This window comes from Meleagris gallopavo, chromosome 1 (genome assembly GCF_905368555.1).
Source record: "Meleagris gallopavo chromosome 1, MGAL_WU_HG_1.1, whole genome shotgun sequence".
NCBI lineage: Eukaryota > Metazoa > Chordata > Aves > Galliformes > Phasianidae > Meleagris > Meleagris gallopavo.
In genome coordinates this window covers 190,480,895-190,495,128 of record NC_139404.1, presented here as the reverse complement: position 1 = coordinate 190,495,128, position 14,234 = coordinate 190,480,895, and the positions used below count along the sequence as shown (strand labels likewise).

Below are 14,234 nucleotides of genomic sequence, written 5' to 3'. Positions count from 1 at the left end.
TTCCTGCAGCCTGTGTCGTTGTGGTGGCAGTGGGTCCGGGACAGCGGCAGCACGAAAGGCGTTGGTGCAGGAGAGTGCTGCTGTGCAGGTTTTGGGGGCACGCGCCTGGGGAGGAGGAAGGGCACTGGGCCGGGGGAAAGGAGGCACCGATGGCTGCGAGGTGCCCGCAGACAGCCATGGGCCAGGGAGAGAGAGCGCATCCTGAGTGGGAGCCCACGTCCTGCTGAGGTAATGCAGCATCCCCCAGAGTACACAGGGAGGTCCTGTGAGTCCTGCGGCACACTAGGAAGCATCCAGGGCACAATGCAATCCTCAGCAGGGGCAGTTCTGCAAAGATACCGTACGGATCAGCTTCGTAATGGAGGCTTGCAGTGAGGGAGCCTTCCCAGGAAGGAATAATGGCGGCAAAACACCACAGCAGAGCTGCTGGGAAAGGGAGGGAGGCCCTGAGGCGCGGCGGCTCAGACTCCCAGCTCTGGTTCACCCCTTGGATTCTTATCGCTGACTGACAGTTCAGGCCGGCCACCACGAAGTTGCGGGCTGTCGAACGGGACTTTGGGGCACTGGGGCGGCGTTACACTTCCAGCCCGGTGCGGCCCGGTTCTGTGATTAATGGGGCAGAGGGACAAACGTACCCACAGCCTGGGAAATGGGGACAGGGCCATGGAAAGTGTAGGGAGGGGGCCTACGTACAAAACAGCGTCAACGAGCTGAGGGAGAGAGAACTCATTTTCTAAATATGACAGGGGAAGGCGAGATAACACAATATTCCACAGTCTAATTGGAATTGAACCTAAAAATCAAATGATTGAGAGAGAGAGTGTCCAAATGTCAAGGTTTTATGATTGTTTTTACCGGCATTCCATATCCTCACATCGTGTAAACACTGGGAGTTTGTGGAGGAAGATGTAAGTGTGAGCAAATCACCAAAGAGCTTATCAGACTCCTTGATAGGCCCTGTCACTGTGAAACCAAGGGAGTCTGGAGTGTAAGTCAGAGCAAACGGTACCTGTTTGCGTCTAAGGGAAAACAGCGGGTTCTTTTTGTATGCACTGTTAATCTTGTCACACTTAAGTAAGCTTTCATCCTTTATCACTGTTGTTTGGGAGAAGCTAGGCCCAGTTAACTGATTAGAGGGACAAGAATTTCTTGCTTGTCAGCGAATGGTATATAAGATGGATGTTGAACACAATAAGGGAGAACTATTCTGATGCTACAGAAACTGTGAGAGCTCTCTAACTCGACTGAGTGTCGACAATTGGCGCCCGAACAGGGATGTGAAACTTCACCGGACTTGAGGACTGACCGGTCTAGAGGGCGTTGAGAAAAACGCGGAGCACGTTGAGAGAAACGTGGGTGTGTTGAGAGAAACGTGAGCAACCTGTACAAGGGCACGTTGAGAGAAACGTAGCTGGCATTGAGACCATAGGAAGGTGAGGTCCTTGAAGATGAGTGAAGATAAGTAGAGCTGCGTGCAACTCAAGGCCAGTGGGGGGAGTCCGGTGAAGATAAGGAGGCAGAGTTGCTGTTGCGACACAGTGCAACCCCCTGAAAAGGTTGAAAGTTCACAGTGAGAAAGACATCCAACGTCCAAGACATCCTTCATCCAGTGACCACCAGAGACCCCCACCACATCACTGGGACGTGTGCTTAAGAGGGTGGGCCAGCATGTTACTAATTTCTCAGCCTGTTTTCTTGGAATGTAATGAATGTGTACATGTTATGTCTTTGAATATGTAACCATTCCTTTTCTCGGTGTGTGAGTTAGGAGGAGATATCTCCCTTGCACCCGATGCCATAATAAACATACCTGCTTTATAATCTTACGTGAGTTATAGAGTTTGGATAAGGAATTGGCTGGATGGTCCCACTCAGAGAGTTGCAATCAGCTGCACAATGTCCGTGTGGAGACCGGTGATGAGTGGCGTTCCTCATGATGGTGCTGGGACCGTCGTTGTTTAACATCTTTGTAGACAACAAGGGCAGTGAGATGGAGTGCACCCTTAGCAAGTTTGCAGACAACACCAAGCCAAGCGATGTATCTGACATGCTAGAGGGAAGGGATGCTCTCCAGAGAGACCTGGACAGGCTTGAGAGGTGGGTCCATGCCAACCTTGTGGAGCTCAGCAAGGCCAAGTGCAAGGTCCTGTACCTGGGTTGGGGCAATCCCAAGCAAAGATATAGGATGGGCAGTGTGTGGCTTGAGGGCAGCTCTGAGGAGAAGGACCTGGGAGTGTCTGTTGATGAAAGATTCAATATGAGCTGCCAATGTGTGCTTGTAGCCCAGAAGGCCAACTGTGTCCTGGGTTGCATCAGGAGAAGCATTACCAGCAGGGCAAGAGAGGTGATTCCACCCCTCTACTCTGCTGTCGTGAGCCCCCCCGTGCAGTAAGGCATCCACTTCTGGAGCCCCAACACAAGAAGGGCATGGAGCTGTTGGAGTGGGTCCAGAGGAGCGCCACAAAGATGATCAGAGGGCTGGAGTACCTTCCCTACAAGGACAGGCTGATGGAGTTGGGGCTCTTTGGCCTGGAGAAGAGAAGGCTCTGAGGGGACCTTCCTGTGGCCGTACAGTACCTGAAGGGGGCCTACAGAAAAGCTGGGGAGGGACTTTTTATACGGGCAAGTAGTGACAGGACAAGGGAAATGAGCTTAAGCTAGAAGAGGGTAGTTTTAGACTAGATAATAAGAAGACATTCTTTAGCGTGAGGGTGGTGAGAGACTGGCACGGGTTGCCCAGAGAGGTTGTGGATGCCCCACTCCAGAGGCATTCAAGGCCAGGCTGGATGGGGCAGTGAGCAACGTGGTCTACAGGGAGGTGTCCCTGCCTCTAGCAGGGGGGCTGGAACTAGATGTGCTTCAAGGTCCCTTTCAACCCTAACCATTCTGTGTTGCTATGATTCGATGATTCGATGGATGGGAGGAAGCAGAGGTAGGACGGGGTCGTGGGATCTGGGTGTTGAGTCCCCAGCCCCGAGATGGGTACAGCAGGGCCCTCCTCCATGCCCAGGAGCCACGTTGCTCCAAATCTAGATGGCAATCCCATTTCCATTTTTTTTTTGGATGAAAAGCAGAGCATGCTTCTTGTATTCAAGTCTGCTAGGCTGATGTGAAATCAAAATGGAGCTGAAGCTGCTCCATTTTGAGCAGCTGAAGTTAGAAAAAAGCACAGTGTATCTGGCTATTATTCAGAGTATTTCATTAGAAACTCGTGTCCATGGAGGTTTACAAAACCTTCCGGCTACTGCCGTGTCGGCTTCCTGCTTTGTTGGAGTGGCACATGGAGGAATTCTCTGAGCTTTGACCCTCTGCCTTGATGAGATCCATATCTAAGAAATCCACCAGGGAATCCACCAGGGCACACTGGGAAGCCTATGGCAGTGCAGGGGAAAGGCATTGTGACATCACAGAGCAGGACATGACATCAATCTTTGTCGAGTCACACTGGCAGCCTCCCCCAGCTCAGACACGTGGAGCGGCCGCTCCGTCCTGGTGGTCACTGCTGGAGCTCTGCTCTGGGTGACAGCCATTTGTGCATTGTGATTGTTCTTTGGGAGAGAACAGGATGAAGTTCAGCCTGACTCTCTTCCTGGCCATCGCTCTGACCATGTCTCCATTTGCGGGACATGGCCCTGGCTGTGTCAGCTGTCTCAGCTGGGTCTGGAATTGGGACCAAAAGCTGGATGTTCCCGAGGAGCAGCACCCAGTGGGGACCGAGAGCCAGACCTCCACCTGGCTCTGCTGGCTTGGCCTAACGCCCTGCCCCGACAGAACTGAGGGCAGGAAGAATAACCAGCTCCTTCCTGAGGAGCAGAATCCAGTGCGGACCGAGAGCCAGACCTCCACCTGGCTCTGCTGGCTTGGCCTAACGTCCTGCCCCGACAGGGCTGCGGCCACGAAGACAAACCAGGTCCTTCCTCAGGAGCAGCACCCAGTGGGGACCAAGAGCCAGACCTCCTACTGGCCCTGCTGGCTTGGCCCTTCCCAATGGATCGGGTACAAGAGCAGCAAGGTTGTCGTTCCACAGGGCCCAAAGCAGCAGTCCCCAGGCACCAAGCAGAAGGCCTACAGCTTGCCTGGCATCGTGGGCCACCTTTGGGACAACCTTGTGCAAAGGACAACCTGGCTCCTTACAGATACCTTGATCGCCATCTGCATTTTGTGCCTTCAGAGTATTGCCAGCAGCCTCTGGAGAAGATTAAGAAGGCCTCGGGCACAGGTGAATGATGGAGATGCATTGTGCAGGGAGGGTACCATGGCTAGGGAGCAGGGAACCATGTACGTCAGGACATCCAAGGAAAGCAGACCATCAGAGGTCCATAAGTTCTTCCCAGGGACTTGCCCACCCATGGGGCTGTCACACAGTGGGAGACCTCTGTGCAAAACGGGGCCTGCCAGAGGTGCTGTGAGCCCCACGGGCTGCCCCGAGCTGTCCTGCGAGGCTGGAAATGCTCCGTGACAATCGGAGTCCTGCAGGGTGATCCTCTACAAACGAGCCTGCCTCCCTTTCACTGTGCCCATGCCCTTTCACTTCCAGGGTACAGGACAAACGGCCTCAGTTTCCACTCAAATCGAAATCTCCCCTGGCGCAACTTGTGGCCATTTCCTCCGGTCCTGTTTGTTGCCTAGGAGAAGAGGCCAAAATCCCTCCTCATCACAACCTCCCCTCAGGAAGTTGTAGAGTGCAATGAGGTCTCCCCTGAGCCTCCTCTTCTCCAGGCTAAACAAGCCCAGTTTCCTCAGCCGCTGCTCATAAGATTTGTGCTCCAGACTCCTCACCAGTTTCACTGCCCTTCTCTGGACACATTCTGGGGCCTCAATGTCTTTCTTGTAATGAGGGGCCCAAAATTGAAGACAGAACTCGAGGTGAAGAGCATGAGGACGAGCTGTGCCACGAACACCTCCTGCAGAGGACTTTTGCATTTGCCCATCAGAAAGATAACGATTAGTGTCGATGATCTCTTTTTCCAAGGCTCTTCCATCTCCAAACGAAGACCAGATTCAACATCTCTCGGGACAAAATGCTTGCACCTCCCAGAAGAGTGAGCTGGCCTGCTTCTACCCACGCCTGGCCTCCAAATCAGAGACAGGGAAGACTGGCTTAATTAACTTGGGAAACACTTGTTACATGAACAGTGTCATCCAGTCTCTTTTCATGGCTTCGGAGTGAGTTGTTGCTCCCTTGTTCCCACTTGGGGCTGCTTTTTGCACTGGCATCGTGCTTTCCACACTGACTGTTCATCTTGTTTTGCATCTCTTCTTGTCTTTTGCAGCTTTCGGCATTCCGTATTGAATTTAACTGAGGGCATCTCCCAGCCCCTGATGGCAGAACTCCAGTGGCTCTTTGCACTTTTGGAGCACAGTCAGGTAATTATTTCATGTTCTAGTTACTTGCTTAGACTGTCGGCTGTGGAACGGCTCGTCTCCAAGTAGCTTCCTGCCAACTCCAATGTGCTGATAAGGAGTCGTGGATCTGGGTGCGTGTTTGTAACGGGACCAGTTTTGTTGACAGGAAAGAGGCTAACTTTGGGGGCGGAGCAGGCAAAGTGAGTCTGGAGCTCCTGTCATCCGTGAAAGTGAGCTGTGTTCACACCAGGCTGCCTCTGGCCATCCTGGCTTTGACGGATGCCATAACTCATGGTTTTGACAATGAAATCCATTTGGTAGTAGTTTGTATGCGTGGCCAACTGAAAAGCCTGTTGGTGTAAAACAGCACTTTCTGTTTCTTGCTGTGCAGCAAGGAAGAAGACTGGAGCAAGCTGTTTGTCCCCTTGCCTCACTGCAAACTGCAGTCAGTCAGTAGAAACTGCCTTCAGATTAGCTTTGGCAGACCAAAAAAACAAAGTCCAGAAAGCTACAGCAGCAACAAACCTTTGGATTCCAGATGTTACGAATCTTTTGTATCTGAGGGAAAGTAAAAAAAAGGGACCCACCAACAAATTAATTATGAGCGCTTTCTTCACCAACCTGAAGTTTGACAAGTGACTCCAGGTGGGTCATATCTGGGCCCAGTTGTGAAAACACCCGTCTGTCCCCCAGAGACACAGTTTTGAACTTTCACTTGCTGTGGCTCCATTTCCCTGTAGCTCTCCATTTCCCAAGACTTGACTGGCAGCTCTGGCTCGTTACATTGTGGTGCTACAGCATTACAGATCCATTACAGATCACTTCCAGGGGGTAATATAGGGAGCATCTTAACTTGAGTATTTGGTGCTAAAAGAGCCTGTTTGTTGAAAGCAGGTTACGGTGTGTTTGATGTGCATTAGCATACCTGCTTGCTGTGTAGCTCGTAGTTAATAATTTCCCAGTAACTTCCTGTAATCCTTCTAGTTATTTTTCTTTTGGGGCAGTACTTAAAGTCATTTCTTCAGCCAATGATGGGTCTTTCAGCATATTAATTAGACAACAATTGCCTAATGGCACTGATTACATCATGCAGTAATGCAGATGACCTGCCTGCAGCGATCAGAAGGATGGGTGGAAGTTTAGTGGATTTTCTCTTTTTAACTGGACTCGGTATCAAATTAAGGATCAAATTAAGTTCAGGCTGAATTAAATAGAAGTCTGTGGGTCAGGAACACAAACCATTTTGAAACTGAATGAAGAAATGAATGCATGGGTAGTTCATATGAGTACCTAAGCGATAGGCATTGGTAAAAGTAAGCACATAGAAGCTCTCATCCTCATGACAGTCCAGCAAAAGGATGTTCAGCAGGGCTAAGTTCATCCTCCCAGTGCTGGATGCAGCAAACTAAGCAGGTCTTCTCCTGTATGAAGTGAGATCCAGTGGATTAAATGTGTTTTTCCCTCTTGGTTCCAGCGACCTGCCATCTCACCTGAGAGCTTCCTCTCTGCCTCGCGGCCACCCTGGTTTACCTTTGGTGCTCAGCAGGACTGCTCGGAGTATCTCAAGTACCTCCTGAATCGGTATGTGGCAAGCACTCCAATTGTGGAGCCCAGACATGATGAGGCCCCAAGACGTAGTGTAATATGAAGCGCTGACTTCCGTGGAAGTGGTGCAAGTGGCTGAGATCTGAGAGATTTGGTGTAAAAACGGGAAAACCAGGCTGGGGCTTCTTAGTAGAACTGTTTGTGCCCAGCTGGGGGTAAGAAATGAAGTCAGCTTGAAAATTTCTGAAATTGCACCAACATCAGAGGAAAACTGTTTGCCTGACAAGCCTCCTCTTTAAAATGCTGACTTTGCCTTTCTTTCACCTAAAAATCCCAAATCCCCAGTGTCCTGGTGATGCCCCTGGAAGTGGGCTCAATGCACATTGACCATCTCTGCTTTCTGCAACACCACACTTGGCATCAGACCCCTGTGCACAGACAGGTTATCACACGTTAACTGCGACGAGCGGAGAACAGATACCATTCTGTAGAAACTCGTTCTCTAGGTTTTATTGCTCTATGTTGCCATCTTTTTTCTTCTGCCAAAGATTACATGAAGAAGAAAAAACTGGAAAGAGGATCTACCAGACGCTCAAGGAGTCCCGCTTGACGTCTGAAGCCACGGAGCACCATTCCTTAAACAAGACATTGATTGAGAAGATGTTTGGGGGGAAAATGATGACAAGGATTCGTTGTTTGAAGTGTTTGAACATCTCTTCTAAAGAAGAAGCCTTCACAGACCTGTCGTTGGCCTTCCCCCCTCCGGATAGGCCCGTACGCAGACCAGGAAGCACGTGTGTTTTACCCGCGGCAGAAATCAGCCCGCAGTTTATTGAGCACTGCAGAAACCCAAGCCAGCCAACAGGCTCTCCCTGGGTCCGGAGGAAGCCCCCTGTGCCTGGAGATCCCGCAGCCCAGCCGGTGCCGGTGGAAACACTGGGTTTTTGGGAGCCCAGAGAATCAGCACATCCCCTAAGCAACAGTGCTGTCAGCGTGGATACAACCAAAGATCCTCACTTGGCTTTTGCGGAGCAGACATGCGCTCCTAAGGACTCCCGATCCGTCTTGGATTTAATCAACTATTTTCTGTCCCCAGAGAGGCTGACAGCAGAGAATCAATACCACTGCGAGCAATGTGCTTCCTTGCAGGATGCTGAGAAGGTGGCACAGCTGACAGAGGGCCCGCACTACCTCATCCTCACACTGCTGCGGTTCTCCTTCGACCCGCACACCATGAAGAGGACTAAGATCCTGGACAATGTCTCCATCCCCGCAGTGCTCGAGTTGCCCATCCTTGTCAGCTCAGAGGAAACTGAGGACGTTTGCCGGCACGGCGAGGACAGGGCTGACCTGGGCAGCACCTTTGTGTCCGCCGTGTACGATCTCTGCAGCGTGGTGGTGCATTCGGGCATCTCCTCCGAGAGCGGCCACTACTACTGCTACTCCAGAGAGTGCACTGATACCGTGCCCCGCGCACTGCCTTGGGACGGGACACCAAAACCGGCTTCTGACAAGCAGCTGGACTTTGAAATCCCGTGGTACCTCTTCAACGACCACAGGGTTTCCACCTTCTCCTTTGAATCAGCCAGCAACCTGGCTTCTTTGTACCCCAAGGACACTGCCTACGTGCTATTCTACAGGCAGCGGGAGGGCAGCCTGTAGCTCCCCACTGCATGAGGCTGTGACAGAAGCCAACAACCTGCACAGCAGACTCTCCCTCAAGAAGGACTTGATGGAAGCCATCCCCAAAGGGAACATCCTCTACTTGCAGGTAGATCCAGGTGTACACAGACTGCATTTTCCCACTGAGATTGGGTGTTGAGCTTGATGCATGGCATCAGTGAGGCAGCCAACACCAGGCACAAGAGAACGACCCAGGGATGTCGGTCCTGGGCAGCTGTGCATCAATTTTTCTCCAAGCGCTCAGGTGTGGTGAGTGGACCATGGCTGCCAGTCGGGTGCCCGCCCACCTGCTCTCACTCACCCTCACTCCCCCATTTTTGATCACCCGTGTGGCTAGAGAGATGTGACACTTAGATGCATCTCTCCAACCAAGTTCTAGAGATGAGTACGTGCCATAGCAACCTCAGATTAGTTTTGGGAAAATTCCCAGGGGCGAATGGGACAGCACGAGGAAGGAGGGAGCAATTCCCAAGGGTCATTTCCATGCAAATAACAGCAATATACGTGGTCATTTCTCCTACAGGAGCAGGAAAAAAGAGGCAAGGAACAGAGCTGCCTACATTCCCACCTTGCCAAAATCCTCCACGCCTCAGTCCACCAAAGGTTCGTCAGCAAAAAACTTCCTGATAACAACGTCTTCGACTGAATGCATGCCAACATCTCCAGGATCATCACCTTCATTTTCAAGCATGCATGAGATAAATAAAATCATCATTCCTGCAGCCTGTGTCATTGTGGTGGCAGTGGGTCCGGGACAGCGGCAGCACGAAAGGCGTTGGTGCAGGAGAGTGCTGCTGTGCAGGTTTTGGGGGCACGCGCCTGGGGAGGAGGAAGGGCTCTGGGCCGGGGGAAAGGAGGCACCGATGGCTGCGAGGTGCCCGCAGACAGCCATGGCCCAGGGAGAGAGAGCGCATCCTGAGTGGAGCCCACGTCCTGCTGAGGTAATGCAGCATCCCCCAGAGTACACAGGGAGGTCCTGTGAGTCCTGCGGCACACTGGGAAGCATCCAGGGCACAATGCAATCCTCAGCAGGGGCAGTTCTGCAAAGATACCATACGGATCAGCTTCGTAATGGAGGCTTGCAGTGAGGGAGCCTTCCCAGGAAGGAAAAATGGCGGCAAAACACCACAGCAGAGCTTCTGGGAAAGGGAGGGAGGCCCTGAGGCGCGGCGGCTCAGACTCCCAGCTCTGGTTCACCCCTTGGATTCTTATCGCTGACTGACAGTTCAGGCCAGCCGCCACGAAGTTGCAGGCTGTCGAACGGGACTTTGGGGCACTGGGGCGGCGTTACGCTTCCAGCCCGGTGCGGCCCGGTTCTGTGATTAATGGGGCAGAGGGACAAACGTACCCACAGCCTGGGAAATGGGGACAGGGCCATGGAAAGCGTAGGGAGGGGGCCTACGTACAAAACAGCGTCAACGAGCTGAGGGAGAGAGAACTCATTTTCTAAATATGACAGGGGAAGGCGAGATAACACAATATTCCACAGTCTAATTGGAATTGAACCTAAAAATCAAATGATTGAGAGAGAGAGTGTCCAAATGTCAAGGTTTTATGATTGTTTTTACCGGCATTCCATATCCTCACATCGTGTAAACACTGGGAGTTTGTGGAGGAAGATGTAAGTGTGAGCAAATCACCAAAGAGCTTATCAGACTCCTTGATAGGCCCTGTCACTGTGAAACCAAGGGAGTCTGGAGTGTAAGTCAGAGCAAACGGTACCTGTTTGCGTCTAAGGGAAAACAGCGGGTTCTTTTTGTATGCACTGTTAATCTTGTCACACTTAAGTAAGCTTTCATCCTTTATCACTGTTGTTTGGGAGAAGCTAGGCCCAGTTAACTGATTAGAGGGACAAGAATTTCTTGCTTGTCAGCGAATGGTATATAAGATGGATGTTGAACACAATAAGGGAGAACTATTCTGATGCTACAGAAACTGTGAGAGCTCTCTAACTCGACTGAGTGTCGACAATTGGCGCCCGAACAGGGATGTGAAACTTCACCGGACTTGAGGACTGACCAGTCTAGAGGGCGTTGAGAAAAACGCGGAGCACGTTGAGAGAAACGTGGGTGTGTTGAGAGAAACGTGAGCAACCTGTACAGGGGCACGTTGAGAGAAACGTAGCTGGCATTGAGACCATAGGAAGGTGAGGTCCTTGAAGATGAGTGAAGATAAGTAGAGCTGCGTGCAACTCAAGGCCAGTGGGGGAGTCCGGTGAAGATAAGGAGGCAGAGTTGCTGTTGCGACACAGTGCAACCCCCTGAAAAGGTTGAAAGTTCACAGTGAGAAAGACATCCAACGTCCAAGACATCCTTCATCCAGTGACCACCAGAGACCCCCACCACATCACTGGGACGTGTGCTTAAGAGGGTGGGCCAGCATGTTACTAATTTCTCAGCCTGTTTTCTTGGAATGTAATGAATGTGTACATGTTATGTCTTTGAATATGTAACCATTCCTTTTCTCGGTGTGTGAGTTAGGAGGAGATATCTCCCTTGCACCCGATGCCATAATAAACATACCTGCTTTATAATCTTACGTGAGTTATAGAGTTTGGATAAGGAATTGGCTGGATGGTCCCACTCAGAGAGTTGCAATCAGCTGCACAATGTCCGTGTGGAGACCGGTGATGAGTGGCGTTCCTCATGATGGTGCTGGGACCGTCGTTGTTTAACATCTTTGTAGACAACAAGGGCAGTGAGATGGAGTGCACCCTTAGCAAGTTTGCAGACAACACCAAGCCAAGCGATGTATCTGACATGCTAGAGGGAAGGGATGCTCTCCAGAGAGACCTGGACAGGCTTGAGAGGTGGGTCCATGCCAACCTTGTGGAGCTCAGCAAGGCCAAGTGCAAGGTCCTGTACCTGGGTTGGGGCAATCCCAAGCAAAGATATAGGATGGGCAGTGTGTGGCTTGAGGGCAGCTCTGAGGAGAAGGACCTGGGAGTGTCTGTTGATGAAAGATTCAATATGAGCTGCCAATGTGTGCTTGTAGCCCAGAAGGCCAACTGTGTCCTGGGTTGCATCAGGAGAAGCATTACCAGCAGGGCAAGAGAGGTGATTCCACCCCTCTACTCTGCTGTCGTGAGCCCCCCCGTGCAGTAAGGCATCCACTTCTGGAGCCCCAACACAAGAAGGGCATGGAGCTGTTGGAGTGGGTCCAGAGGAGCGCCACAAAGATGATCAGAGGGCTGGAGTACCTTCCCTACAAGGACAGGCTGATGGAGTTGGGGCTCTTTGGCCTGGAGAAGAGAAGGCTCTGAGGGGACCTTCCTGTGGCCGTACAGTACCTGAAGGGGGCCTACAGAAAAGCTGGGGAGGGACTTTTTATACGGGCAAGTAGTGACAGGACAAGGGAAATGAGCTTAAGCTAGAAGAGGGTAGTTTTAGACTAGATAATAAGAAGACATTCTTTAGCGTGAGGGTGGTGAGAGACTGGCACGGGTTGCCCAGAGAGGTTGTGGATGCCCCACTCCAGAGGCATTCAAGGCCAGGCTGGATGGGGCAGTGAGCAACGTGGTCTACAGGGAGGTGTCCCTGCCTCTAGCAGGGGGGCTGGAACTAGATGTGCTTCAAGGTCCCTTTCAACCCTAACCATTCTGTGTTGCTATGATTCGATGATTCGATGGATGGGAGGAAGCAGAGGTAGGACGGGGTCGTGGGATCTGGGTGTTGAGTCCCCAGCCCCGAGATGGGTACAGCAGGGCCCTCCTCCATGCCCAGGAGCCACGTTGCTCCAAATCTAGATGGCAATCCCATTTCCATTTTTTTTTTGGATGAAAAGCAGAGCATGCTTCTTGTATTCAAGTCTGCTAGGCTGATGTGAAATCAAAATGGAGCTGAAGCTGCTCCATTTTGAGCAGCTGAAGTTAGAAAAAAGCACAGTGTATCTGGCTATTATTCAGAGTATTTCATTAGAAACTCGTGTCCATGGAGGTTTACAAAACCTTCCGGCTACTGCCGTGTCGGCTTCCTGCTTTGTTGGAGTGGCACATGGAGGAATTCTCTGAGCTTTGACCCTCTGCCTTGATGAGATCCATATCTAAGAAATCCACCAGGGAATCCACCAGGGCACACTGGGAAGCCTATGGCAGTGCAGGGGAAAGGCATTGTGACATCACAGAGCAGGGCATGACATCAATCTTTGTCGAGTCACACTGGCAGCCTCCCCCAGCTCAGACACGTGGAGCGGCCGCTCCGTCCTGGTGGTCACTGCTGGAGCTCTGCTCTGGGTGACAGCCATTTGTGCATTGTGATTGTTCTTTGGGAGAGAACAGGATGAAGTTCAGCCTGACTCTCTTCCTGGCCATCGCTCTGACCATGTCTCCATTTGCGGGACATGGCCCTGGCTGTGTCAGCTGTCTCAGCTGGGTCTGGAATTGGGACCAAAAGCTGGATGTTCCCGAGGAGCAGCACCCAGTGGGGACCGAGAGCCAGACCTCCACCTGGCTCTGCTGGCTTGGCCTAACGCCCTGCCCCGACAGAACTGAGGGCAGGAAGAATAACCAGCTCCTTCCTGAGGAGCAGAATCCAGTGCGGACCGAGAGCCAGACCTCCACCTGGCTCTGCTGGCTTGGCCTAACGTCCTGCCCCGACAGGGCTGCGGCCACGAAGACAAACCAGGTCCTTCCTCAGGAGCAGCACCCAGTGGGGACCAAGAGCCAGACCTCCTACTGGCCCTGCTGGCTTGGCCCTTCCCAATGGATCGGGTACAAGAGCAGCAAGGTTGTCGTTCCACAGGGCCCAAAGCAGCAGTCCCCAGGCACCAAGCAGAAGGCCTACAGCTTGCCTGGCATCTTGGGCCACCTTTGGGACAACCTTGTGCAAAGGACAACCTGGCTCCTTACAGATACCTTGATCGCCATCTGCATTTTGGGCCTTCACAGTATTGCCAGCAGCCTCTGGAGAAGATTAAGAAGGCCTCGGGCACAGGTGAATGATGGAGATGCATTGTGCAGGGAGGGTACCATGGCTAGGGAACAGGGAACCATGTACGTCAGGACATCCAAGGAAAGCAGACCATCAGAGGTCCATAAGTTCTTCCCAGGGACTTGCCCACCCATGGGGCTGTCACACAGTGGGAGACCTCTGTGCAAAACGGGGCCTGCCAGAGGTGCTGTGAGCCCCACGGGCTGCCCCGAGCTGTCCTGCGAGGCTGGAAATGCTCCGTGACAATCGGAGTCCTGCAGGGTGATCCTCTGCAAACGAGCCTGCCTCCCTTTCACTGTGCCCATGCCCTTTCACTTCCAGGGTACAGGACAAACGGCCTCAGTTTCCACTCAAAACTAAATCTCCCCTGGCGCAACTTGTGGCCATTTCCTCCGGTCCTGTTTGTTGCCTAGGAGAAGAGGCCAAAATCCCTCCTCATCACAACCTCCCCTCAGGAAGTTGTAGAGTGCAATGAGGTCTCCCCTGAGCCTCCTCTTCTCCAGGCTAAACAAGCCCAGTTTCCTCAGCCGCTGCTCATAAGATTTGTGCTCCAGACCCCTCACCAGTTTCACTGCCCTTCTCTGGACACATTCCGGGGCCTCAATGTCTTTCTTGTAATGAGGGGCCCAAAACTGAAGACAGAACTCGAGGTGAAGAGCATGAGGACGAGCTGTGACACGAACACCTCCTGCAGAGGACTTTTGCATTGCCCATCAGAAAAATAACGATTAG

The 14,234-nt window shown here is 52.1% G+C and overlaps 3 protein-coding genes across 3 annotated transcripts; all 3 read left to right on the top strand.

Annotated features, from left to right (window-relative positions):
* The first annotated feature begins 3,388 nt into the window (after positions 1–3,388).
* LOC146545841 (uncharacterized) lies at positions 3,389–4,459 on the top strand. The gene has a single exon (XM_085232174.1). The coding sequence runs from the start codon at positions 3,566–3,568 to the stop codon at positions 4,457–4,459; it is 894 nt and encodes a 297-aa protein (XP_085088300.1). The 5' UTR covers positions 3,389–3,565.
* A 495-nt stretch (positions 4,460–4,954) lies between these two features.
* On the top strand, positions 4,955–9,220 carry LOC146545840 (ubiquitin carboxyl-terminal hydrolase 35-like). Its single transcript, XM_085232072.1, is given in 6 exon segments — positions 4,955–5,166; positions 5,274–5,367; positions 6,821–6,927; positions 7,440–8,550; positions 8,552–8,662; positions 9,098–9,220. Coding segments are annotated over 6 exon segments (1,758 nt in total).
* A 3,454-nt stretch (positions 9,221–12,674) lies between these two features.
* Positions 12,675–13,745, top strand: LOC146545839 (uncharacterized). Its single transcript, XM_085231962.1, has one exon. It carries the CDS (start codon positions 12,852–12,854, stop codon positions 13,743–13,745), a length of 894 nt encoding a protein of 297 aa, XP_085088088.1. The 5' UTR covers positions 12,675–12,851.
* Positions 13,746–14,234: the final 489 nt, after the last annotated feature.